Source organism: Plectropomus leopardus, chromosome 17, assembly GCF_026936395.1.
Source record: "Plectropomus leopardus strain MGB_pleo_1.0 chromosome 17, ASM2693639v1, whole genome shotgun sequence".
In the NCBI taxonomy this organism is placed as follows: domain Eukaryota; kingdom Metazoa; phylum Chordata; class Actinopteri; order Perciformes; family Serranidae; genus Plectropomus; species Plectropomus leopardus.
The window spans coordinates 11,490,553-11,515,164 of record NC_142192.1 but is presented as its reverse complement, the minus strand read 5'-3'; the positions used below and the strand labels follow the sequence as shown (position 1 = coordinate 11,515,164).

The 24,612-nt window shown below is 40.0% G+C and overlaps 3 protein-coding genes across 5 annotated transcripts; 2 read left to right on the top strand and 1 right to left on the bottom strand.

Moving 5' to 3' along the window:
• Positions 1-15: 15 nt before the first annotated feature.
• ptdss1b (phosphatidylserine synthase 1b) lies at positions 16-10,416 on the bottom strand. Of its 2 annotated transcripts, XM_042506589.2 has the most exons (13): positions 10,124-10,413; positions 9,873-9,964; positions 8,712-8,756; positions 8,467-8,591; positions 7,366-7,524; positions 6,718-6,869; positions 6,362-6,503; positions 6,062-6,174; positions 5,298-5,363; positions 3,740-3,839; positions 2,646-2,705; positions 2,137-2,209; positions 16-2,049 (listed from the first exon to the last, which is right to left on the bottom strand). In XM_042506589.2, the coding sequence occupies exons 1-13, from the start codon at positions 10,300-10,302 to the stop codon at positions 1,952-1,954; spliced, it is 1,404 nt and encodes a 467-aa protein (XP_042362523.1). In that variant the 5' UTR covers positions 10,303-10,413; the 3' UTR covers positions 16-1,951. The 2 variants fall into 2 exon arrangements, with proteins under 2 accessions (XP_042362523.1, XP_087946454.1); XM_088090328.1 differs by lacking the exons at positions 16-2,049; positions 2,137-2,209; positions 2,646-2,705 and adding an exon at positions 2,712-3,537 and having other exon boundaries at positions 10,124-10,416.
• A 171-nt stretch (positions 10,417-10,587) lies between these two features.
• Positions 10,588-14,077, top strand: mterf3 (mitochondrial transcription termination factor 3). Of its 2 annotated transcripts, none has more exons than XM_042506591.2 (8): positions 10,588-10,704; positions 11,364-11,731; positions 11,861-12,010; positions 12,182-12,371; positions 12,553-12,700; positions 13,243-13,314; positions 13,402-13,563; positions 13,714-14,077. In XM_042506591.2, exons 2-8 carry the CDS (start codon positions 11,371-11,373, stop codon positions 13,906-13,908), a joined length of 1,278 nt encoding a protein of 425 aa, XP_042362525.2. In that variant the 5' UTR covers positions 10,588-10,704; positions 11,364-11,370; the 3' UTR covers positions 13,909-14,077. The 2 variants fall into 2 exon arrangements, with proteins under 2 accessions (XP_042362525.2, XP_042362524.2); XM_042506590.2 differs by having other exon boundaries at positions 10,590-10,726.
• A 965-nt stretch (positions 14,078-15,042) lies between these two features.
• On the top strand, positions 15,043-19,828 carry LOC121958185 (uncharacterized). Its single transcript, XM_042507054.2, has 8 exons — positions 15,043-15,523; positions 15,724-15,905; positions 16,098-16,221; positions 16,797-16,907; positions 17,013-17,075; positions 17,176-17,357; positions 17,893-17,954; positions 18,316-19,828. Exons 1-8 carry the CDS (start codon positions 15,137-15,139, stop codon positions 19,449-19,451), a joined length of 2,247 nt encoding a protein of 748 aa, XP_042362988.2. The 5' UTR covers positions 15,043-15,136; the 3' UTR covers positions 19,452-19,828.
• The last annotated feature ends 4,784 nt before the right edge of the window (positions 19,829-24,612 follow it).

Sequence of the window (24,612 nt, the reverse complement as noted above, 5' to 3'; positions counted from 1 at the left end):
AAAAACAAGTAAATATGGGATGTTGATCATATGAAAAACATTTAATTATGTGTACAAAAATGAGTAAGCCTACCCATATAAAATTCTAAATCAGTAATACTTAGTAGCACATTGGAGGTTACAAATAACATTTTTCATAACATTTTATGTTAAATACAGAGTAGTCTGACACTTTTAGATCCATAGATGGTCAATGGAGTAGAACCAGTCAGGCAGGCTGGTGCTTAAAAAAGTTTCACACAAATAATATCAATACAAATTTAACAAGCAGTCATTAAAGGAAAATACTAGAACACATTCTAACAATAAATATAAATGTTAAGAACAGCTCATGAGGACCATTCATGTAATGCAATTTATTAGTGTCACATTTCATTAATTGGGATCAATAAAAAAGACAAGTGATTATCCTCTGCTATTGAATGTCACCATGGTGCAATTGCATTGAATGTCACAGTATTCTCTGTAAGTATAGTACACCGCTCACTTCTCTCTCTCTCTCATTACAAACACACTCAAAAAGTGCTACAACAAACAAGGAGTTTCAGTATCAAATTGATGAACGCTAATAAGCATACCACGTAAAGGAGACAACTGGTTCAGAAAGACCTTGTTGTTCATCTCCTTTGAAGTAGACAAAAAAAAAATTCCTGATGATGCAGTTTTGATTGAAGAAAAGGGTGGTCCATACCAGCACTTTACTGTATTACAGAGAAGTGCAAAATGTGGTCTCTTTTGGCAAATATAATATAAACACAAATATTAAATCAACTATGTTAACAAATTAAAACGAAATGGCATAAACACAACAAAACAAAAACATGATACTTTAGTTTTCTAGTAAAGGTATTTAATTTAGTACACAATAATATACAAAAACACAATAGTCAATAAGAGGTTAAGTGCAAAAAAAAAAGTGTACCATATTGGTGTGACACACCCCTGACTGGTTGTACTTAATGTGTCCCACAGTGCAAAGCATTCAAACATTTAGTAATTTAAGGTAGAAAATGTTGGTGTAGGATGAAGGTTTTCATAAGGCCATCTTCTTTTTTAAAATTCAGTGCATAGTCCTTGGTTGTTTAAAACTATCTGACATTAAATACAAGACCAATTTTGTCCTTGCTATACAGTGTTAAAGATCTGCTAGTGCTGCCCATAAACCGTATAAAATAACGGATGTAGCTTTGGTGCTGTCACCCACTGGTTTGTGGACTCCCGTTCTGAAGCCTCAAGTTCGGCCTTTCGGCTGTCAACATCTTGGTTTTTTGGGGCCAGAAGTGACCGTATCTGGACGGAAAGGAGGAACTGTGAGGGAGCGAGGAACCCCGAGGACACTATCAACAAACAGTCTTTTTCTCAAAGCAGTCATGCCCATAATATGCATCTTTAAGCCTTAATAAAATGTAAATGGGTGAGTTATATAAAAATTCACCACCCGTGCAGTTGTCATGAAGTTGAAAATTACTATAAAGTCCAAAAGTGCTTTTTGTATCAGACTGTAAACGTGTGTATTTCTGCTGTAAAGTTGAGCATTTTAACATGGGGGTCTATGGGGATTGACTCGCTTTTGTAGCTAGCCTCAAGTGGCCATTAGAGGAAATGCTGTTTTCACACTTTATGTTGGTTAAAAGTTTCAGCCCAGAAGGTGCTCCTTCGTCCTGCCAGAGTACTAAAGAATCAACACCCCAGTCTGCCAGTGTATAAGGCTTTCAGCTCATTGTTGTGTTTCGTCTTTGACTCCCACAAAACATTACAGCTTCAAAAGTGGAAATACCATATAAGGGCTTGTTCATGTGGCTTTGTTTGGGTGTTTGCCCTTTGGGACTTATCAAACCGTTTATGCCACTTTTACAATCATTTAATAAATTCAAGTGCATACTGTATTCCTCGTGTTGGGTATATCCCGCACCCTTTCACTGAGAATGTGAGTAGTCCATGTCCCTTAAGTTTACTGTTTCTTTCCACTATGGCCATTCACAAATCTATTCCTGCCAGACGCTCGCCTCCGTTTTGTCGGTTGTAAACATCTCGATGAATCCCTCTGAGCTACGGAGGAAAAAGACAAAACTATGTCAACATTTGGAATTGAGTTCACATAAGAGCTGTCACCAATCTGCCTGTTATGAGACTGACCTGCAACGCCATCTGGGACACACGGGTCGACAACACTGCTGTCGTGGCAATCTTCACTTTGTGGAGAATTGCTCTGTAAACACAAGGAAGCTCGATGTGATAAATAAAAAGATGATCAGCTCTAAAGAGTAACTATACAGTAAGCTAGAATTTGCTGACCCTTTCTGCTTCAGTCATTTTGACATGGCACAGTCTGAGGAGCACAGAAGTAACTAATGAAATGAAATTAAATCCATTTAGCTGCACCAGTTTCAGGTTCCTGGTATTGTGCACACTGGGTCAATGTCATGCCTTACTGGGACACTCAATTAGCAGAGTTAATGTTATTAATAACACCTGTGTTTTCCTTGTATGACAAATGAAAAGTGTCTGTTGTTAAAAGGATCTATTGTGCTTTAACTTTGAAAACAATAAGTCAGCAACGTAAGGTTTTGCTCTCAAGACATTTTGTAAATGAATACTTTAAATATAACAGAGGCTTTCAATCAAGGTCCAAAGCGACATCTCACCTTCATCTTATTTTGTTCATACGACACCATCCCATATAAACACAGAAGTGTGATAAATGCCTAAAAATGTACAAGAGGATGCAAAAAAAGTCTGGTTACATTTTTTCCAAGGACATGAGAGAAAATGCATTCAACAAGCAGGACAAAAGAAACCTTAAAGTGGAGAAGGGACACGAAACAATATGACTGGTTTATTTTTTTCCTTAGGCAAGATGTAGCACTGCAATCAAACTGGATATTCAACTCGATTTGCTAGAATACAGTATTTCACTTTTTTGCCGGTAAAGCGCTGCCATCTTTCAACAAGCTAGCTGGTGACGTCGCGGGAACGGTTGTTTAGTAGCAAGCGGAGTACACAACAATGTACCTAACACTAGTTCAGGTAAAATCAAACCAGAGTGCATAAAAAGCATCATAACAGAGCTTGTTTATCAAAAAAGTGCCAGGGGAGGAACCCCCCCTATCCTAAAACAGAAGTTAGGGCTAATTATTTATGTATCAAATATTAACCATTGTTTATTAACTGGACCCGGGCCTTCTGTTATTATGCAAAAGTGGCCTCTGGCCAAAGCAAGATAAGTATCCCTGCTGTAAAGTTTTAAAGCTTTTTATAGGTGCCAAACTCAATACCATTGGGGCAAACCCACAAAAAAAGATACATGCAACTGCTCACCTTGGATAGCCATGTAAAGCACTCATGTCTGCATAGTCAGCTTTAAAACATGCAACAGGTCCCTGACACACTTCATTCTGCTGGTTATGAAACAGCAGTTATCCGAAACTAGCAGAGGTGATGCATGATATCCCCTTGTTTTCAATACTCATCCATGAAGGTGTGTATTATATTGTATACTATACTGTAGTATACTTAAGCAGCTGTTGGTGACCCTTTCTGAAAAAGTAGATATGGGCATCACAGTGTTATAATATTTACACAGAACTATAGTTGCACAGTATTGATGCATCTGACACACACACACACACACACACACACACACACACACACACACACACACACACACACACACACACACACACACACACACACACACACACACACACACACACACACACACACACACACTTTTTCTTACCAAACTCAGCAGCCACAGGATTACATAGGGAATTTGTGTCTTGGAAAACAAGTCGTGACCGAATTTCACACAAACAAGAGCCTCAAGGAAAGCGATTGCCCTACAGAAAAAAAACATAGCATTGGATTAATGGCATGGTTACTCTGGGTGTTTTATTGTATTTAACAATGGCCCCCTCTCTTGGCAACACCATTTCATTGCAGCAGGGCTTCTCTGTGGATGTCTAACACTTGTAGCATATGAGTCCAAAATGCATGCGCTCTGTATTATTGTTCCCGAGCTATTCAAACCCACGACAGTATTCACTCTTCAAGCTGTTGTGAGAATTCACTTGTAAGTTTTACTCTGCAGAGGTAAACCTCGGACAAGAGAGCAGCCTCAGTGTTAAGTAATTCATGCAGACGGAGAGAGACTGTCTCGTTGCTATGGAAACTGGAGCAGACTGAGGGCATTAGCAGCTTTGTGTCTGGGAGGAGGTCAACGACTATTACGTGATGAATTTAAAGAGACCTCAAACCACACTGTTATAAAGCTGAATTTAAAACTAGTTAAAACCCTGTTCAGTCATATGTTAACTAAAATAAAATAGCTCGTAGGATCTGGAAAAACTTTAAGGCTATTAAGATTTTGGGCTACTGGCCTACACAACAGTAGTTTCATTGTTTGTTGCTGTCAGTTTGGCTGAAGTATCCATTCACCCTTAAGTTGTAAATGCGCAGGAACTTTGATTGGTTGTGATATCTCAATCTACAACATCTGTTGTCTTGCCTGCCAATACATTTCATCCATAAACCACAAACAGGAAAAGACCAGTAAAACATGACCTTAAGGTACCATTCTGATATGTTTGATTATAAACAAGGATAGCCAGCATTTATAGACCTCAGCTTGCTTTACTCCAAAAAATGTATTGTACTTTTATGGAAAATCATTCACCGACTGAATGAATAAGTCAGATGTTATCAAGCTACCTATGTGGACGATGCAGTTTCTGGGCTTGTATAATTTTTCTTGCATTAATTAAATTTAATTTACTCCACTTTGTAAAGATTATCATTTACTAACAGAGGAGCATTCTTGTCTTGATATATTTTTTCTCTCTTTCTTTTCTTTTCTCTCTCTCTGTTCTGTATTAAGGTAGTAATTGTTATGTTATGTTATGTATTATATGAATGTAAAAAGTTGTATTTTACGACATGGAAAAACTAAATAAAAATATTGTGGGAAAAAAAGGGATAGCCAACCAGCGTTTGCATATCCTCTTTTACTGATATATATGCCGACGAGATCAAAGAAAGTCGACCAGACTCCGAACAAAGTTCAGTGTGTGTTTGCTCACCAGGCTTCAGTGCCAGCACCACAAGGTTGTAATTTAACTGACAAATTGCCACAAAATATGTCATGCGCAGTGAAAGAAGAAAATTAGCAAAACTGAAAATGTTATGACAGTTCTCGAAAAAGTTCCTATTGAAGCACTCCGCGTTTTAAAGAAACAACATCAATGTGGCAAGTTTTTGGATCAGTGCAAGAAAGAACTGACAGGAAAAAAATAACTTACCCGAAGACCCAGCACTGTGTGCCAACTCGTTTACACTGAGTGTCTGTCAGGTATGCATAATATTGTCTGAAAGAGAATAAAGAAATTAGGAAATTTAATCTTTTCAAAAACAAAGTAAGTGTTTAAAGGGACAGCTCACCCAAAAATAAAAAATACACACTTTTCCTCTTACAGTAATTGTAGTGCTATTTATTAATCTAGATTGTTTTGGTGTGAGTTGCCCAGTGCTGAAGGACCTATTTTCTTTCTACCAACCGAATCACTGTCAGAAGGAAGTGTGCATCTACATATGAATGAGAAGCTCATGCTTGAGACAGAGTGAGATATAATCATTAATGGCGTCCTCCTTGCCTGAGCTATAACATGAGCTAGCTCAGTGGGGCTAGGTGAGCTAGCAGCAGATGCATGCTTCCATGCAGTGATATGGTTGACGGGGTAGTTTGGTAGAAAGAAAACAGTTCCCATTTGAAACTGAAACAAGGTCTGCTTTATGCCAAGGAGGCAGACATCTCTACAGCTGGTATCTTCAACACTCAGCAACTCGAATAAAACAGTCTAAACTGATGAATACATTTGGAGGTGAACTGTCCCATGAAAGTTTCCACACAAACTTAAATTTCAGAAAGCATCGCGAACAACCACTTCCCCGCGCAAAAAACTATCTGCAATACTCAAATTACATGCTACCTTAGAAAAATATCATATCACATTTATTGTTTCTCATATGTTTAGTCTAAGGATGCCGTTTTGAGGGCTGAACATACCGCACAGTGGGTGCAGTGATGATTCCAATGAGAAGGATGCGACACCAGCTGAGAGGGTGAGACGCCTGGAATACGAAGATGTGCTTCAGGAAAAACGTGTTCAACTCCGTCAGCTGTGAAGACAAAAGGATGTAAGACGGGCAATATTAAAGGGATGTCTTATAGATATTTTGTATACTTGCTGCAAAGGGTGAGTTGTAGGATGACATATTGAAGGGGAAGCTTTTCTAGAGTATTTGATCAGTTAATGAATAAAGAAAAGATAAGTAAGTCTAAGGTAAAAAAAAAAAAATACAGCACCTGCCATAGGATCATAAAGAGATAGATGCCTGCTACTCTCTGGAAGGATGATTTTGGGTCAAACCATCGTACATAAGTCCAGCTGGCTGGGGTGAACTGGAGCACGGCTCGCTTAATCTTCCCCGTGGTGGTGTGGATTTCCCTGAAAAGAGTATGTGTGCTGTTAAGAATACTGAGATACAGACACAAGCAGTCTTGCATCAAACATATCATGTATAAAACTAATTGAATTTATCTACTGTCTGTTTGAAAAATAAATGATTCTAATTGAAATCTACAAATGATATCTGATTTTGTAGCTGTATCAAAGGAAGCAACAAAAGAAAAAAAGACAAAGGGAAAAAAGCTTTACTGACTTTATGCTGGCCCAGCGGTACGTCCTCATCTCCAAAAACCGGCAGGCGGTCATACCGAGCCAGATGCCTCCTCCATTACACAACAATATGTCCAGTATCACCTGATCCCACCAGCACTCTGCAAAATTCGGCAGCAGGTGCATGAAGAAAAGCTGTAGAAGAAAAAAGATGTGAAAACAGAATGAAAATTCATTGCATTTATGTGGCGTAAGAAACAAAACGCTTTTTTTAATTGAGGGAGTGTGTTATTTTAATTAGTCCGGCACCTCGTTGGCCTCAGGATCCGTGACGCAGCTGATTCTGTGATAACTAAATCTGGTATTAAACTAAATCCTGTAATCTAATCCCTCCAGTCAACAGTTGGCAGCAGTCAAGGCAACAGCGCCTGCTATGTACAGAAACCTCTGCTCATACTACTGCTTTGTTATGATGAGTTTCTTCCAAACAAACAGTCCTTGTTGCTGCACAGATTGAGCTGAAGCAATGCTGTGTGCTTGTATGGGCTGGATGAATACAAATGACAAGAAATGACTTTTTTTTGCATGACATTGGAGACTGAATTTCTGTTTAGGCTCTTGGACAGGTGTGATTTGCACAACAGATTTGGACACATTAAGCATGCCCGCCTCTTGATCACATGCATGGTACCTCAGTGAGCTCCCAGGTGATGCTTATGGTCCAACAGAGACCATAACTGCGGATGAGCAGAGCCTTCATGGCCCAGCCTGCAAAGTGGCCAAATGCAAAGATGTCAAAGTGGCTCAGGATCCGCTCCCACGTTATCACTGTACAGTTCACAGCATATTCCTGTAAAGGGAAAGGCGACTAAGTCAGAAAATGTTCCTAGAAATAACAGAGAATCGCCAGAGAGACGCCTTCTCGATGCATCCATCCTTCCATGCATTCTGACATCTTCCAACATTTTTATCCCATCTTCTCCCAATGCAACATGGCACACAGTACAGCGCAACTGTTATTGCTAATTTGAGAATGATGTAGCTGTCATTTTAACAGCCAGGGTCCATGTTGTGTAGGCAGAAAATGTTCATTCATCCATCCTTAACTGTTTAGATAATCAGGCGCATTTTTGGTGCAATGAAAATTAAAATACTAATTGCATTCTCTAAAATGTGTACACAGCAGAGAGCTGAGCTGAGCTACTGTGCCTGATGCTCCGCAGCAATAACACCATTAAGAGAGACGCTGTGCACATTTAGACACAGGAACCAGCATAACTTCATTGATCATTTCAGAAGCTGTAACTTAAATTATGTTTCACTAAGTTCATTTCTGTTTCCTTTGTCAAGATTATAACTACAGCTTTTAGTTTTGCTTATTAAATGTTCCATGTTGCTGCAGTCACATTACTGCTCTTACTGCATTACTCTCAGCAGAAAACTGCTGGCTTCTCCAATTTGCCAAATCTGCCATGTAAATAGAAATATATCAATTGCAACCATACATGGCTTTTAATGGGAATGGGAGATGACACTCTGATTGGTTGAATTCATGTTACGCCCCAAAAACATTGGTTTTTTTTTTTATTGAGGGCCTAATACAACCCCCTTGCTCATCATGCCTTACTTTGTGCCAGTATTATGCACCATTTGATTAGCAAAAGTGAGTTGGACATGCCCTACATGCGTTTTAGGCCATGTGCCATGGATTGTTTAAATAGGGCCCATAGTATTAGTTGTGGTGCGCACTTGCTCTGTTGTTTCAGATGATTGGTTTTAGAATCATCCTCACCATGATATCGGCTTCCCGTGTGGCATAACGCAGATTTGGGTCCACCCAGTACATCAACATCTTTACTTGGTCCCAGTTGAGGAAGATGACAAAGACAAGGAACAGGAAGTACAGAACACTGAGGCCTATCCAGGACAAGAGAAAGCAAGCGAGGATAAATAAAAATGAAAAGTGGACCCAAGCAGAAAAAGAAGGTTAATGTTAATGATGCTAAAACAGTGAGATAGATGTAGGTGAACACTCACCAAACACCATTCGCCATATCGCAGGATGCGGCCTTGTAAAAGGTCCTGATGGAGAAAAAAAGAGGTCATATTGGTAAGTGGCATTGGGATTGTTTGCATAGTAGAGGCAAATTTGACCAAAAAAATCTACACTCAGGGTCCACTAAGGTTTTTCCAGAAACCGAAAGCGCCGGATAAAGAGAGGGGAGGAGAGCTTGCGAGGCTGACTCGACTTGGACCGAGAGCTTCTCCTCTACCAAGTCTTCTTCTGGCTAATGTCCGGTTGCAGGAGAGTGGAGTGGATGAGATGCAATTAAGGCTCACTCAGCAATGGGAGATCAGAGGCTGCTTTGCAGACATCTTCACAGAGACATGGTCAAACCTCAAACATCCCAGAACAAGCTATTACTCCGGATGGGCGGACCTTGTGGGAGCCATTTGGACACAAGACTCTGATGCAAATTCAAAAAATGTACAGCAGGAATTGAATGATGCCATCAGCAGCAACATGCCCAAGGAACTGGATAGAATTTTCATAGTAGCTGCTGATTTTAATCAACCCATCCTTAAACTACAAAGATGTAGCATGATCAACAACAAAAGTTATTTCATTTTTTTAAACTTGGTTTAAAAAATGACCAATAAATCTACCCTCTACCTTCTACCTGCATGGCAAGCCAGCAGACTGTAAGATGCAGCTGAAAGCCCTGGAAGAAGTTACTGAACCTTTAAAGGTCCATTATGTAGGAGTTAGTGTCATCTCGTGGTAAGGTTGCAAAACTTAGGTTTACCAACAGAAGTGGGAAAAATCTGGCATTTCTGGCAGGTTTTCAGGGCAATTTTGTGTTTTTCAAACTGCATGTGAGATCCCACATATATATATATATATATATATATATATATATATATATATATATATATATATATATATAAAGAAAAAAAAGCCCCCCATACTCTTACAAATAAAGAACAGCCCCTAAGATAGAGAAAGGCAGCACATTCAAATTTTAGAAGATGAAAACTTAAAATATTTGGTAATTGTGCTTTGAAAAATGACAAACTTTCACTGATGATCACAATAGTTGCCAGTTCAAGGTGTTTCTGAACTGCAAGGAAGTATCTGGGACTAAATTTCACACCATTTAATGAAGGAGCCAATCTAAGTTTAGCTATATAGCTTACCATTGGGAAAGGCCAGGACACTGATGACCGAGAAGAAGGAGATAACCACCAACAGACCAACTCGGAGGTTGTTGTCACAGTGCTCATCATTCCTGTAACATTACAGAATCACATGTTAACAAAGAGGAGCTTATCTTCCTTCAGCACTTGGACAGTTACATTTAGTTACAGGCAGCTAGGTTTCTTTGTGCTCATTGTTTTAAAAACTCTAATTTCGTAACTCTTGGCAAAAATAAAAGTTCACAGTGTACCTGGTAAACACAAAGTACATGAGGCTGAGCACAGTAACTGTCAGGAGTGTGATGGTGTGTGGCTTATAGAAGAAGTCGAGGCAGATATCGTCCACTTGTTGCTCGTTTATCATTCGGAAATGTAACTTATAGTTAAAATCGTCCTTCCGATCTGTTCGAGGAGTCACGGTAGCTGCCATGTCGCCTTTTCTTAATTTTGACGGCTAAAAGTTGTAAAAGCAGAGAGACAAGATGATGCAGGCAGATAGCTCCTTAAGCAGGAACTCTAAAGACGGACTGAACTATAGTGCTTATGGGGGTGTTTTTACGTGAAACTACGCATTGTTGTGTTCCCCAAAACAAATAATATGAATAGATAATACCAAAATGTGGCTATTTTGTCAGAGCGGTCCTTTTATGCCTTTAAATTCAGCCTTTCAAATATTCTTTCATCCGAAGTATATTTATTGCTCTTCGGATACCCACAAATATGTCAATGTGGTACATCCCACAAATCGACATTTCCGTGAAGTCCTACCGTGAAATACACACGTGAAAACAGTTGACATTGTGCAATGCCTTGGTGTTGGTGAATGATAAAGGTGAACTGAGGATTACATTGTCGTGAGTAAAAAAAATGTAACAGTCTAAAATAATATGTTGGGTTTGGCGTGTTCCCCCCAGGTTTAAAGAGGCTTGTTATTTTGATAGCCTGCTAGCATTTAACGCTAACATTTCATCCGGTTTAGCTCACTGATAGCTTGTAGGACGACAGTACAGTCTCAAACTTATGTATTATATCTTACCTGCATTTATGAATACCATATTGAAAGGTAAATCGTTTTCATTGCCTTTCTGTAGTCATGAATGATATTTGTTTCTGCCTACACGTCATGGCACTCATGAACAGCTATATTAAGCAGTTAGCCTACTGTAAAAGTATTCACATGGAGTATAAGATATACAGTATATCTATTGAATACACAATCTAAGAAGATGCTATTCATATAACATACTAACACCAGTATACATAAAGTAAATTAGCAAATATTTTGAATTTTAGTTTTCAGAATGCAGAGAGGGGGAGAAGGAAAATAAGATGTGCAAATGTGTTTTGACGGTATCAAGCTCTATGGAAATGCTGTTTATCAGGTGTTAAATGATGTTTATCCGGCAAAGTGCACTGTTCTTGGCCGGAGATGATAATAGCAGTCCCTACACTGAATGGCCGTTCTCATCATTATTGTTTTGTTTCTTGCAGAATCACCATGGCTTCATCCTGTACACAGCTGTATCTGCAGTGCAGAAATCTTTTCCTCTCCAGGACTGTGGCAAGTACTTGCCAATACTCCACTCAAGTTTGCCATTGCGTTACTCATACAAGGGTATCCACCAAAATCCCACTTGGATATTCATTTTTTAAGGGGAACCACACAACAACTCAGGCAAGACAGAGGTGGAAACAACAGATGCTCTGTTACAGTGACTTAGCTGCCACACATCCTGGAACTGAAGCAAAAGAAGACAAGTATGTTGAAGGAACATTGAGAGAAGATGTTGTTGCATACAGAAGCCCCTTGTTGCCAATTGGAGATGTTGTGCCAGTGATTGAAAGTCAGATGTCATTAGGTACATATTGGTTTGCTTTTGCTGACCATGAAAACCTTAAAATTTAACATTTAATTTACATGTTTGGTTTTTTTTATCTTGAAAGTCAGCTGAATATGTTGTTCGGTCTGTTTCCTCTTCATTAACCAGATCTGGATACTGCTGAACTGTCAGCATTAGAGGAGATCAGTGAAGAAGAGGCTGTCAGTATATCTGTTCCCTCTGCCATGCCTCCTGCCTCCACCTCTCTCAGAGACTATGTCGACCACTCTGAGACACTCAGCAAACTGGTCCAGCTAGGTAATAAAACTTTACAAACTTTACAAATACTGTTGAGAATAATGTGAATCTTATTGACTTGTAGTTTGGAAGCATATTCAGACTTAGTGTGATACAGGCAATGATCTTAAACAGTGATTTAACCCAAATGTGTCGGCCACACATTTGTCATTATTCATCCTCTCACTGCAGGTGTAAGCCTGTGGAAGCTCGAACAAAAGCCCAATGTGGGCTCCATGCTGCTGAAGCTCAACTACGACACAGATGTGGCTCCAAGGCTGCTGTTTCTTAAAGAGATCGGGGTGGAGGACTCTTGCTTTGGCCACATAATAACCCACAACCCTTTTATTCTCACTCAGAATTTGGATAACCTACAGGCCAGGTGACAAGAAGGGATCTCACATTACATGCCTCAATATTTGCCAAATTTCTCTTTAAAAATGAAATCAATCTAAGCAGATTAAGTCACATGAAGCTATATAACCATGTATACTGTGGTAGTGGCAGGTCATTTTCCTATTCTGCATCTGTCCTGAGATGGCCTTGTTTTGTTTTTTTTAAAGGGTGAATTATCTCAAGTCAAAGAAGTTTAGTTCAGAGGCTGTTGCATCCATGGTGTCCAGAGCACCGTATCTGCTGAACTTCAGTGTGAAGAGGCTGGACAACAGACTGGGTTTCTATCAGCAGCAGCTCAAACTCAGTGCTTCTAACGTAAGTTAACTGTGATATAGGAGGTCTCGTTCTCCCTGTGTAGACATGGCATCAACTTGCCTCTTGTGTGATCTGATTACATCAGGATAGTGCTAAATACAGGTGTACATGGCCACCAAGACGCAGTTTCAAGCCGATCACTGAAACCACTTTGCTCAGGTGGTCTTAGATGCATTTCACCACATATATTTTGTAGTATAAAGGGCAACACAGGAGATATGTTCAATTTAGCTGACAGTGATATGTCCAGGTGTGCTGACACAACTGCTAACGTGAGAAGCAAGCATGCTACAGAGCAGCTAGCAAAAGTGTGGATGTAATAACTATGCACAAGGCATTAACTCTGAACACAGGTGGTCAGCTGGAGACGAAGGATAGGCACAAGTATGAACGGCAATGTGTCTTCGGATCACTGAAACACATGGTAATACCAGGTCTATATAGGCTCATTGAGAAGCGCAGCCATGTCTATATCTTGAAAATACATTGGGTCTTTCTTGGTTTAAAAAAAAAAAAGCAAATAATTTTGTTTCTCTATTCAGACACGGAACATTGTAGCCCGTCTGCCCAGATTACTGTGTGGCAGTTTGGAGCCTGTTAAAGAAAATTTGAAGGTAATGAATAACAAAAGATAATATCAGAAAACTTGCTTGAGTAACCTTAACGTGCTGATGTATAAATTTTGTAAATGTGTTTCCCAGGTGTGTGAGATAGAGCTTGGCTTTAAGGAAAATGAGATCCAGCACATGGTTACTGTCGTCCCAAAAGTACTGACTGCCAATAAAAGGAAGCTGATCCAAATATTTGACTATCTTCACAATGTCATGAAGGTGCCGCACAACCTGATCGTCAAGTTCCCACAGGTAGATAAACAGCTGTTTTTTGCTTTTCTTTTCTTTTTTTTTTTTGCTTTGAATTTAAAGAAACTAGAACCGATTGATTGATTGATTGATTTTTTTTTTTTTTTCCATATTCAGAATTACAAAACAAGAATCTGATATATCCTTCCACAGGTCCTCAATTCCAAGTACTTGCGTATCCGAGAGCGCCACTTGTTCCTTGAGTACCTTGGAAAGGCTCAGTATGACCCAATCCTGCCCAACTACATCTCCCTGGACCGCCTGGTGTCTCTGCCCGATGAGGTTTTTTGCACTGAGCTGGCTTCAGCCACACTGGAAGATTTTAATTTGTTTCTGAAGACACTTTAATTTTTCACAAAGGGACATTATAAAGTACTTCAGAAAGTGCTCAAGCACACAGAATAAATACCACAATGTCAGACTCATGCAGACATGCAATTCTTTAAACATGGAGGGCATCAACTGAGTTTGAAGTATTCTTTGTAAATATGATGTTTAATAAATGTACATGACAGCACTTCTGACTGAATTATTGCACTTATTTCCTACAACCATCTAAAGTAATCATAAATGTGATAAAAGTTATGTAAGTCTATTACCTATTTTTGCTCAGGTTTTAAAGGGGTTATTGGTAATAATTGATATCCAGTATTTTTGTTTTATTTATTGTTTTATTTTATTTATTTTCAATTATAATCCAGTATTCTATTTTATACATATATGTGTGTGTGTGTGTGTGTGCACGCGCGCGAGTGTGCAAGGGTTCCATTACATGACAAAGTGTTCTTGTGTTCTAGAATGATGACAGTGATTCTGTAGCCTATGTATAAGCCTTACAATTCACCATTTCAGTCATTTCAACTTTCAACTTCTGGTTCATCAGTTTGAAGACAACACTGAGCATTTTTGGCAAACGTCAACTATTATTATTCACTGACATTCAACACAACTTCATTAGCACTGACTGACTCCTGGACGTCTGGTATGTTGATTCCTCCAATTATCACTTGTTTAGTATCTTTTAAAAGTAAACATCTGGTTTCAATGTAGATATAAAATCAAATTTTGTTAAACTTGTATTAAATTTCACTTGGCTCACAGCTAATGTAGTTGATATTGGCAGATTGTTTTTAGATGAGCGCATATTTTGAGAAATCAGTCTGTCACCAGCTATTAATTTCAGCTTATAAATTAGTGTAAAAGTTAATTAAATATTGGTAATGTACAAAAATAATATATGTATGTATAGCGTTGTTTGTGTGCTTAGATAAATAGGGATGGGAACATGAATACAACAAAATAAATATTTATTTATATTTTTTCATTTTAATGTATTTTAACATGCCTTTTTAATATAAGCATGGCTTTACTTAGCTTGGACTATGGCTTAATTTCTGTATTTATTTAGCTGTTGGGAGTAGCTGTTGTAGGGGTAAGCAATATTTTTTCATATTTTTAACTAGCCTTTTTTGGTGTCAACTTTTTGCCTCTGGCTGCTGGATGACTTTGTGTGTCTAAATTCTCTTTCTACTGTCCTCTCAGGTGTGAAGCATCAACAGCAGATTTCTATTCCACCATGGCTGACGACCAGGGCTTTCAAGTCAGAATAGGAACCCGGATCTCCTCCAACTTCGCAAATTTTCAGGTACTCAACATCCTGGGCAGTGGCTCCTACGGAGAGGTCGCAGAGTGCAGTAACGTATTCACTAATGAAAAGGTTGCTATAAAAATCCTGAAAAAACAGAGACACACTGAGCAAGCCAAGAAAGAGGCAAAGATCCTCAGAACTATGAAGCACTCCAACTCAGAGAAGTTCAACATTGTAGGAATTAGAGACTCTTTCAGCTTCCTGGGACGTTATTGTTTAGAATTTGAAAAGCTGGACATTAGTCTGTATGAATTCCTGCGGAGGAATCCATTAAAGTCTCTTGAATTGGAGAATATTCGCCCCATTGTGCAACAGGTATGTTTTTGCAATACAGATTGTTACACAGATTGCATTGTAGGGTCTAAAGCAATGGGCCTTGCAACTTCCATCAAAATACACTTCTCAACTCTGTCAACATATTAAAATAGCAGAACCCTAAAATAACAAATAAGAGCCAAACGACATACATTTGCTGTTTCAGTTCTTTATAATTAAAGTTGTTTTTTTGTTTTCAGTTGGCTACAGCTCTGAATTTCCTGAGGAGCGTAGGAGTTGTTCATGCGGATCTGAAGCCTGCAAACATCATGATGGTGGACCATTTACGGCAGCCATTAAAAATAAAGGTCATCGACTTTGGCTTAGCGTGTTTCAAAGACGAGGCACGGACCGGTGCAATTCTTCAGACCCTGTATTACAGGTATGTAAATGACAGCACATCTGTAATCTGCTGTGTGACATCTGTGTCGATGTTGTGCGCTGGCAGGCTGACATCTGACCAAAACGTTATATGTTCATAAAACTGTTAAGAGTAAACTTTAAGCAAGAGTTTGTTTTAAGTTAGTCTCTTACAACCACACTAACATGTTTGAGTTTCTTTTGCTTGTCTCAGATCTCCAGAGATCCTCCTGGGGGCCCCCTTCAACGAGGCTATTGATGTTTGGTCTCTAGGCTGCATCGCTGCGGAAATGCTGATGGGGAAATTACTGTTTCCTGGCAGAAATGAATATGATATGGTAAGTATTACACTAAAAGATCCAATGTGTATTTTTGGGAGGACATATTGGGAGAAAGGTTTTTTTCTATGTGTAATCACCTGGAAATCAAATATAACTGTGTTTTCGTTACCTTAAGAACTTCTTACTTTGGGAGTGGGTCCTTATTCACTGAGTCCTCTATGCTGTAACACTGGCTCGAGATAGTTATTCACATTTTTGTGTTTTTTTGAACAAGCCACCATAGTTAACTGTCTTGCGGTGAGGTTGCAGAACTGAAAACTTCCCCCATGTGCCAAGAGTTAAGAAGAACCACTGTGGCCGATTCAAGAAAGGCAGCAATGCAAAAATACAAATAGCTGTATCTAGAGCCAAAGTTTGATTTGTACTCTTTGGGCTACTATGTAGAACAACATGGTGGACTCTTTGGAATAGAATCAGCTCCATAGGTAGATATAAATGGCTCATTCTAAGATAACGAAACTACAAAAAAATTAATTTTCACTTCACATCAGTATGCATCTAATTTGTAGATTACTTTAACATTTTATGTTTGGAGCAATTAACTAACAATTAACACTGTGTTGTGCCCACAGATGAGACATATCTTCTACACCATTGGGAAGCCACCAGACCATCTGTTAAATGCTGGACGCTTTACTCGGCAGTTTTTCAAAGAACAATACCCAAGACAGTGGAGATTTAAGGTAAATTATTTAGGCGTCATCTGTCTGTGTTTTTATCTTGGAAATGTTTGTTTCTTTTCACTGCATTTAGAACAAATTTCTGACTCAAATGTTTCATCTCTTTAGTCTGAAGGGGGACAGTCTACTTGTAATCTCTGCACGATAAACAGCCTGAGTGACCTAAAAAAGGTAAGACATCTCAAAGCATACTTACATAACTTTAACATGAGGAAATATAACATATAATAGTTTAGGTTTTCTAATCATTTGTTTTATTCTGCTCCTCAAGGTGTCAAACCACCATTCCGGGGTGCACGCAGCCGCACATCAATGTGATGGAGCGAGCTTTGTCGACCTCGTAACAAAGATGCTGATGATAGATCCTGCTGAAAGAATTACACCGAGGGAAATCCTTCAGCATCCATTTATGACAACGAGCCATCCGGTTGGCATGCTCAGTAACACCAACAAGTAAGTAATATTTTAGAGGAATATGTGACAGTTGGTTTTCTTTTTTGCTTTCTTGCTGAGAGTTTTTGTGCATAAACAATAGAGCAGCTAACTAAATAGTAACGAAAGGAGGGAAATAGTTACAGCATTTTGGACACAGTGGACTATAAAAAATTGTTACAAATATTAGAAAACTATGTCATTCTCTCTGGAACTGTCCTGACATGGTTCAGGTCATATCTATGGCCGTGACCTATGGAGTCCCATGGGGGATCCATTTTGGGACCCCTCCTGTTAAATTGCTATTTGCTTCCAATAGGCTTAATTATACATAATTTAAAAAAATAGCCTACCATAATTATGCAGATGACACACAAATATACATATTGTTTTCAACAAGTGATTATGGACCTGTAGAATGTCTATGTCACTTTACTGAGCAAATGTATAATTGGATGCATCAAAGTTTTCTCCAACATCATCTCATCTAACTCAGCAAGAAAGCAAACAAGCCTGCTTGGATATGTAAATTCAAACCATTTTTCGATCAACATAGGAGCCCAGACACCACCTTGGCTGAAAGTACAAGGAATGACAGCATGAATGCAGCGAAGACAGGTGGGCAAAAAAGAACAACGCCGCCTAAAAGGAAGAGGGATGATCCATGCTCTACCTCAGAATGCGAACCCTCAGCAAAAAAGAGGAGTGCGAGCATCCAAAGTAAGCTCATCTATGGCAACACACACACACATACACACACACTCACTAGGATCTATTTATTTAAAATCAATTGAGGTCCTTTTGTCTCTATGATAAAATGTTATGATGGCTTGTAAATATTGGTCCATTCCCAGAATCGCTATTTGACATTAAAATCAATTTATATACAAGGTCACACTCAGCGAGTCTATCATGTTTAATGATGTTTTACCAATATTAGCTTTGTAAAAAATCAAACATTTTTCATTTATTTTTTTAGATGAACTGGACAACACAAAAGAAGCCCAGTCCAAAGCGACCCAGGTGGAACACCTGAAGAGGAGGAGGCCTGAAGACGAGGATTCAGGCTCTCACAAGAGGAGGATGACAGTCTACATGCTGGAGAAGGGTGAACCTTCCAGACAGCTGACTTCACTTCCCTCCACCAGCTGGACCTTCAACCCTATCAACAGTTACCCTGCTGGGCTGAGTGCGGTGGAGAAACCCTCAGCCCAGAATGACGCTGATCCATGCTCTACCTCGAGGAGGCCCAGCAATGAGGCTTCTACCTCTGAGCAGAGAAAGATGACGGACTACATTAAGGAGAAGGGTGACCCTTCCAGACAGCTAACATCACTTCCCTCCACCAGCTGGACCTTCCACTCTCACAGTGGTCACCCTGCAGAGCTGGACGAGAAGAAGCAAACCGCAGTTCAGACCACCATCATCAGCAAGGACAACAGTTCAATGCTGAAGAGAAAATGGGATGGTGCTGATGATATTGCTGGTCCATGCTCTACCTCAGAAGGCAGCTTCCCTCCAAAGAAGAGGAGTGTGATACTCCAGGAGGAGCTGAAGAAGAGGAATCCGAGTGATGGGGCTTCTGCCTCTGTGAAGAGAAAGATGACGGTCTGCATGATGAAGAAGGGTGAACCTTCCAGACAGCTGACTTCACTTCCCTCCACCAGCTGGACCTTCAACCCTATCAACAGTTACCCTGCTGGGCTGAGTGCGGTGGAGAAACCCTCAGCCCAGAATGACAATGATCCATGCTCTACCTCGAGGAGGCCCAGCAATGAGGCTTCTACCTCTGAGCAGAAAAAGATGACGGACTACTTTAAGGAGAAGGGTGAACCTTCCAGACAGCTGACGTCGCTTCCCTCCACCAGCTGGACCTTCCACTCTCACAGTGGTCACCCTGCAGAGATGAGCAAGAAGAAGCAACCCGCAATCCAGACCACCATCATCAGCAAGGACAACAGTTCAATGCTGAAGAGAAAATCGGATGGTGCTGATGATATTGCTGATCCATGCTCTACCTCAGAAGGCAGCTTCCCTCCAAAGAAGAGGAGTGTGATACTCCAGGAGGAGCTGAAGAGGAGGAGGCCCAGTGAGTCCCCAGACTGGTCTGCATGAAGGAGAAGGGCGTTACGACCACACAGACAGACACAATGGCTCAGGGAGCAGCCAAACTTATACAGGACGCAAACAACACAATTTATTGAAGACGCTTAACCAAAGACTGACAATAAGAGTGAGGGGCTGGAGATCCCGGCAAAAACAAACATAAAATTCCCGGGGTGTACACACCATAGCCCCACAGAACAAAGGGTGAACCTTTGAGACAGATGACGTCACTTCCCTCCACCAGCTGGACCTTCCACCAGTGTCCAGAATGACACTGATCCATGCCTTTATCTGGAGGAGGCTCAGTGATAAGGCTTCGGCCTTTTGAGAAGAGAAAGATTAAGGTCTGCATCAAGGAGAAGAGTGAACCCACCCAACCGATGAGTTCACCTCCCTCTGGTCAGTGCAGACTGACGACTCTTTACTTTTCTTTTCTTTTCTTTTCTTTTTAATGTTTTATTCATTTTCTTTTCTTTCTTTAAACATTGTTGCATGTAAAAATAAAAAAAATAAAAGTAAAAATAAAAATAATATATGTATATGTAGAGAATTTTATTTTAAATGACATGGTCATAAACCCATTACTTGGGTATGCAATCTTCTGCCGAAATTCTTTCTATAGCTGCTGCTCTGCACACCTAAAACTGATGGAGAGAGAAGTGAGGTACAGTGAGGAAGGAGAGTCATAAGTATTTGCAACATAGTTTTTTCGGTTGTTTTTTTTTTACCTACTATTGCTACTTTTACTCAGATAAAAATATATATATATTTGTACATAGACTATTTTCTGTTTTATGAAGTAAGCTACAGACCTCTTTCTGTGTCCTTTATAAGCCATTATGATTACTGAGAACTTCTCCCACAACTGCAAAATACAAACATCAGTATTTAATAATATTTGATGACAATCAATTGAGAAATCAAAGGTTTTTCATCTTTATTGCTATCATCATTCTGTGTTATTTGTGGTTGTTCTGTGTTTTAAATTAACTTTTGCATCACTACAAAAGAATGGTAATGTATCATACAAAGTTTTTTACGCATCTTACATGACTGTGAGGGGGGGCTAGTGAGATGCCTACAGAATAGCTCCTCAGAGCACACCGAATTTTATTCATTTAAACTGCCTTTTTGAACATTAGACTCTCTCTTTTTACTGTAAGAATATTTGCTTTTCTGCAAACCACCGCAGAGAGGAATATGAGCACATCTGTTAAGCCTCACGAGGGGGAAAGGGAGCAACTCGGCAGCTAACATTAGCCGGCGCAGCCAGCCGTGATCCTGCTAGCACCAAATCTCCCGACATGCTACCAACGGAAGAAGAAGACAAACTGCCACCCATCTGGCAGAAAATGTCAGACAGCCTCTTGCGCTCGTTTAATGAGCGGTTTGGCAAGTTTGAGCAGAGCTTCCAGAATCTCCTGTCTGCCCAGCAAGTGCTCACTGAGAGGCCGTCCACCACCGAGAATCTCGCTACAGAGCACGATCAGCGGATTCATGTCGTGGAGACGTCTGTTGCCGCGCTTCAGGAAGAAAACAAAAGGCTGCGCGCCAAGCTCTCTGATCTTGAAGGGAGATCCAGGCGTAACAACATAAAGATTGTTGGTATCCCGGAAGGCGAGGAGAAAGGGAGGCCGACTGAATGTGTTTCCAATCTGATCCCCCAAGGTGCTGGGTGACGACAACTTCACCAAGCCGGTAGTCATCGACAGAGCGCACCGCACTCAGCAGCCCAAACCGCCGGATGGCTCCAGATCCCGCACGATAATTGCAAGGGTGCACCTGGCACAGGAGAAAGAGAAGATCCTGCGGCTCGGGAGGCAGCGTTCACTGGAGTACGGAGGTAACCGTGTTTTGATTTTCCCTGACTACACCGTGGAGGTCATGGATCAACGTCGGAGTTTTCGTGAGGTGCTGCAACACTTTAGAGAGAAGGAGATCCGGCACTCTCTACGCTTCCCGGCCAGACTCCATGTACATTACCAAGGGCAGGTAAAAATATTCACCGACCCGGCTCAAGCGAGTATCTTTGTTAATGAAAAGCTTTAACAGCCTGGCCTGCAGACTTAACTGAAGAGTCTAATTTTATATTGAAATAACTTTAACTTCGGCAGTTTACTTTCCATTTCAACTTGTTGTGCTATGGGTGTGCCAGTGAGGGGCCATGATGGAGACGTGTTTTTCTTTTTCTCTACTTTTTGGCCGGCGGCCCTAGGTGTGGATGAGGGTGACTCCGCTTCGTTTGGGGAAGCACGGGGTGGGGGTTTTGTTCACATATTTGTTATCTGTTCATCTGGGTTTTTATTTGTTGTTGCTGGCTGCCAGTTGTAATCTATGCAAGTGCTTTATCAAATTGCCACTATTTCTCAATTGGTCTTACTATCACTAATGAATAATATTCTTGACTTCATATCCTTGGTCTCTTGGAAGGTGCGGGGAATGGGAAACCCAATAAAGCGAGGCAAAGTTTTTGCACATTTGAAGTCACTTAAATCCGACATCATATTTCTGCAAGAGACGCACATTAAAGCCACCGAACATAGAAAACTTAAAGCTAATTGGATTTCACAGGTCTACCACTCACCTTTTACTTCTAAAGCCAGAGGCGTAGCTATACTTTTCCGTAAGACAGTACCTTTTCGCTATCATTCATCTACAATTGATCCAAATGGCAGATTTATTATTTTAAGTGGGCACATCAAGCAACTCCCCATTACACTGGTAAATATTTACGGTCCGAACACGGATGATCCTGTTTTCTTTTGTAAGGTGTTTGATATGATTTCAGATGATGATTCAAGCCAAATATTGATTGGGGGCGATTTTAATTGTTACCTTGATCCATATTTGGACAGGCTCTCTTCTGCCCCTGCATCTAATATTGTTGCTGTGCAAACTCTTAACAATTTAATGAAATCTAAGAAAGTTGTAGATATTTGGAGACTTCAACATCCCTCAGATCGTGACTATTCCTTTTATTCCCACGTTCACAAATCATATACACGGATAGACTACTTTTTAGTTGATTCCAGGCTTATCTCTGACATAGACCACACCAAATATCACAACATAATTATATCAGATCATAGTCCAGTCAGTCTGAACCTTCATTTATCTCTCCCCAGGAAAACCCATAGCTGGCGTTTCAATCCCTCTTTGCTTGTAGACCAGGCATTTAAGGAATATATTAAGACGCACATTCTGCAGTTCCTTGAGATCAATGACAATGGTGAGGTGAGTGACTCAATATTGTGGGAAACACTCAAAGCATACATTAGAGGTCAAATTATTTCTTATGAAGCAACATTGAAAAGGGCTAAAAGGGACAGATTGGAAACGATTGAGAAAGAACTACCAGCTGCAGAAACGATTTATAGAAACACTCTCCTTCAGTCAGATTATAACAATATTCTTAAACTAAAATATGAACACAATAGAATTCTGAGTGAGCAAGTTAACAATCTACTCCTTAAACTCAAGCAAAGACATTTCGAGTTTGGAGACAAGCCACGAACATTATTGGCAAGGCAGTTAAAGGGAGAACAGACAAAACGAGCCATATACAAAATAAAATCTAACTCTGGTCAGATGCTCACAGACTTAAAAGATATCAATACATGATTCAAGGAATTTTATTCAAATATTTACACCTCCAAAACAACAGCTACAGAGGAGGATATTAATCAGTTTTTTGACTCACTTAACCTCCCACAATTAGATGAAGCCATCAGGGAGAATTTGGATCTAGAATTTTCACTGTCAGAGCTACAGGATGCAATTAAAGCCTTCCCCACTGGAAGGGCAGCTGGACCGGACGGGTTCGGGCCAGAGTTCTATAAAGCTTTCAGAGACATCCTCTCACCAATATTGCTTCGAATGATTCAAAACACTTTAAGAGACAAGAGACTCCGATCTTCTCTTAGTGAAGCAAACATTTGTGTTTTATTAAAAAAAGACAAAGATGAAACAGATCCTGGCAGTTACAGGCCCATCGCTCTACTCAATTATGATTTAGAAATAATTACTAAAGTATTAGCAAATCGTCTGGGAAAGCATATAGCAACTATGGTCCACCCGGATCAAACTGGATTTATTCAGGGAAGGTACTCCTTCTGTAATGTCCATAAAATTCTGAATATTCTGTATACTGCTTACGGAAAAGACGATCACACTGCTATATTATCTTCAGATGCCCACAAGGCATTTGATATGATTGAATGGCCCTACCTATTTGCGACACTTAAGAGGTTTGGTTTAGGTGACACGTTTATTGAATGGGTCAAAATACTATACACTAACCCCAAATCCTCTATTCTAACAAATGGAGATAAATCCAGTCCTTTCTCTTTGCACTGTGGAGTTCGCCAGGGAGACCCACTGTCCCCCTTGCTTTTTAACATTGCCTTAGAGCTCCTAGCAATTGGCATTAGGGAACACCCAGATATTAGAGGAATCAGAATCGGCAGTGTTGAGACCCGTGTAGCCTTATACACAGACGATCTTATTGTTTGCTTAGCCAACCCAGAAGCCTCTATCCCCATTTTATTGGAATATATTAATTCGTTTGGGAAAATTTCTGGGTATGTCATAAATTGGGGAAACAGTGAGTTTATGCCACTGGTGGATTCATTTGCTGAAGATTTTTTGAAAAAAATGCCCTTTAAAGTAGTAAAGGACTATTTCACTTACTTGGGGCTTAAGCTGACTAGGAATTCAAAATATCTTTTTAGATTTAACTTTTCAGAGGCAATAGAGAAACTCAAAGCAACGTTGAGTCTTGGAGGATACTGCCCTTATCCATGATTGGACGGATTAATGCAATTAAGATGGTGAGCCTACCCAGGTTCCTTTATCTTTTTCAAAATCTGCCTGTCTACTTGAAGGCGTCCTTCTTTATGAAGTTGGATTCCATCATAATACCCTTTGTGTGGGGTTACAAGTCGCATAGGATAGCCAAGGCTCACCTACGCAAATCACTTAAGAAAGGAGGTCTGGGTCTTCCTATTTTGAAACACTATTACTGGGCAGCTAACTCCAGGGCTCTTGTCTACTGGAACAGTGAACTGGCAGAAACGGTGGATAATCCTTTATGGCTGCACTTAGAAGCATCAACTGTCAAAAACTTCTCTCTCCCTGCTCTTTTGTTTTCTGGCTCTTCTCATATTGTTAA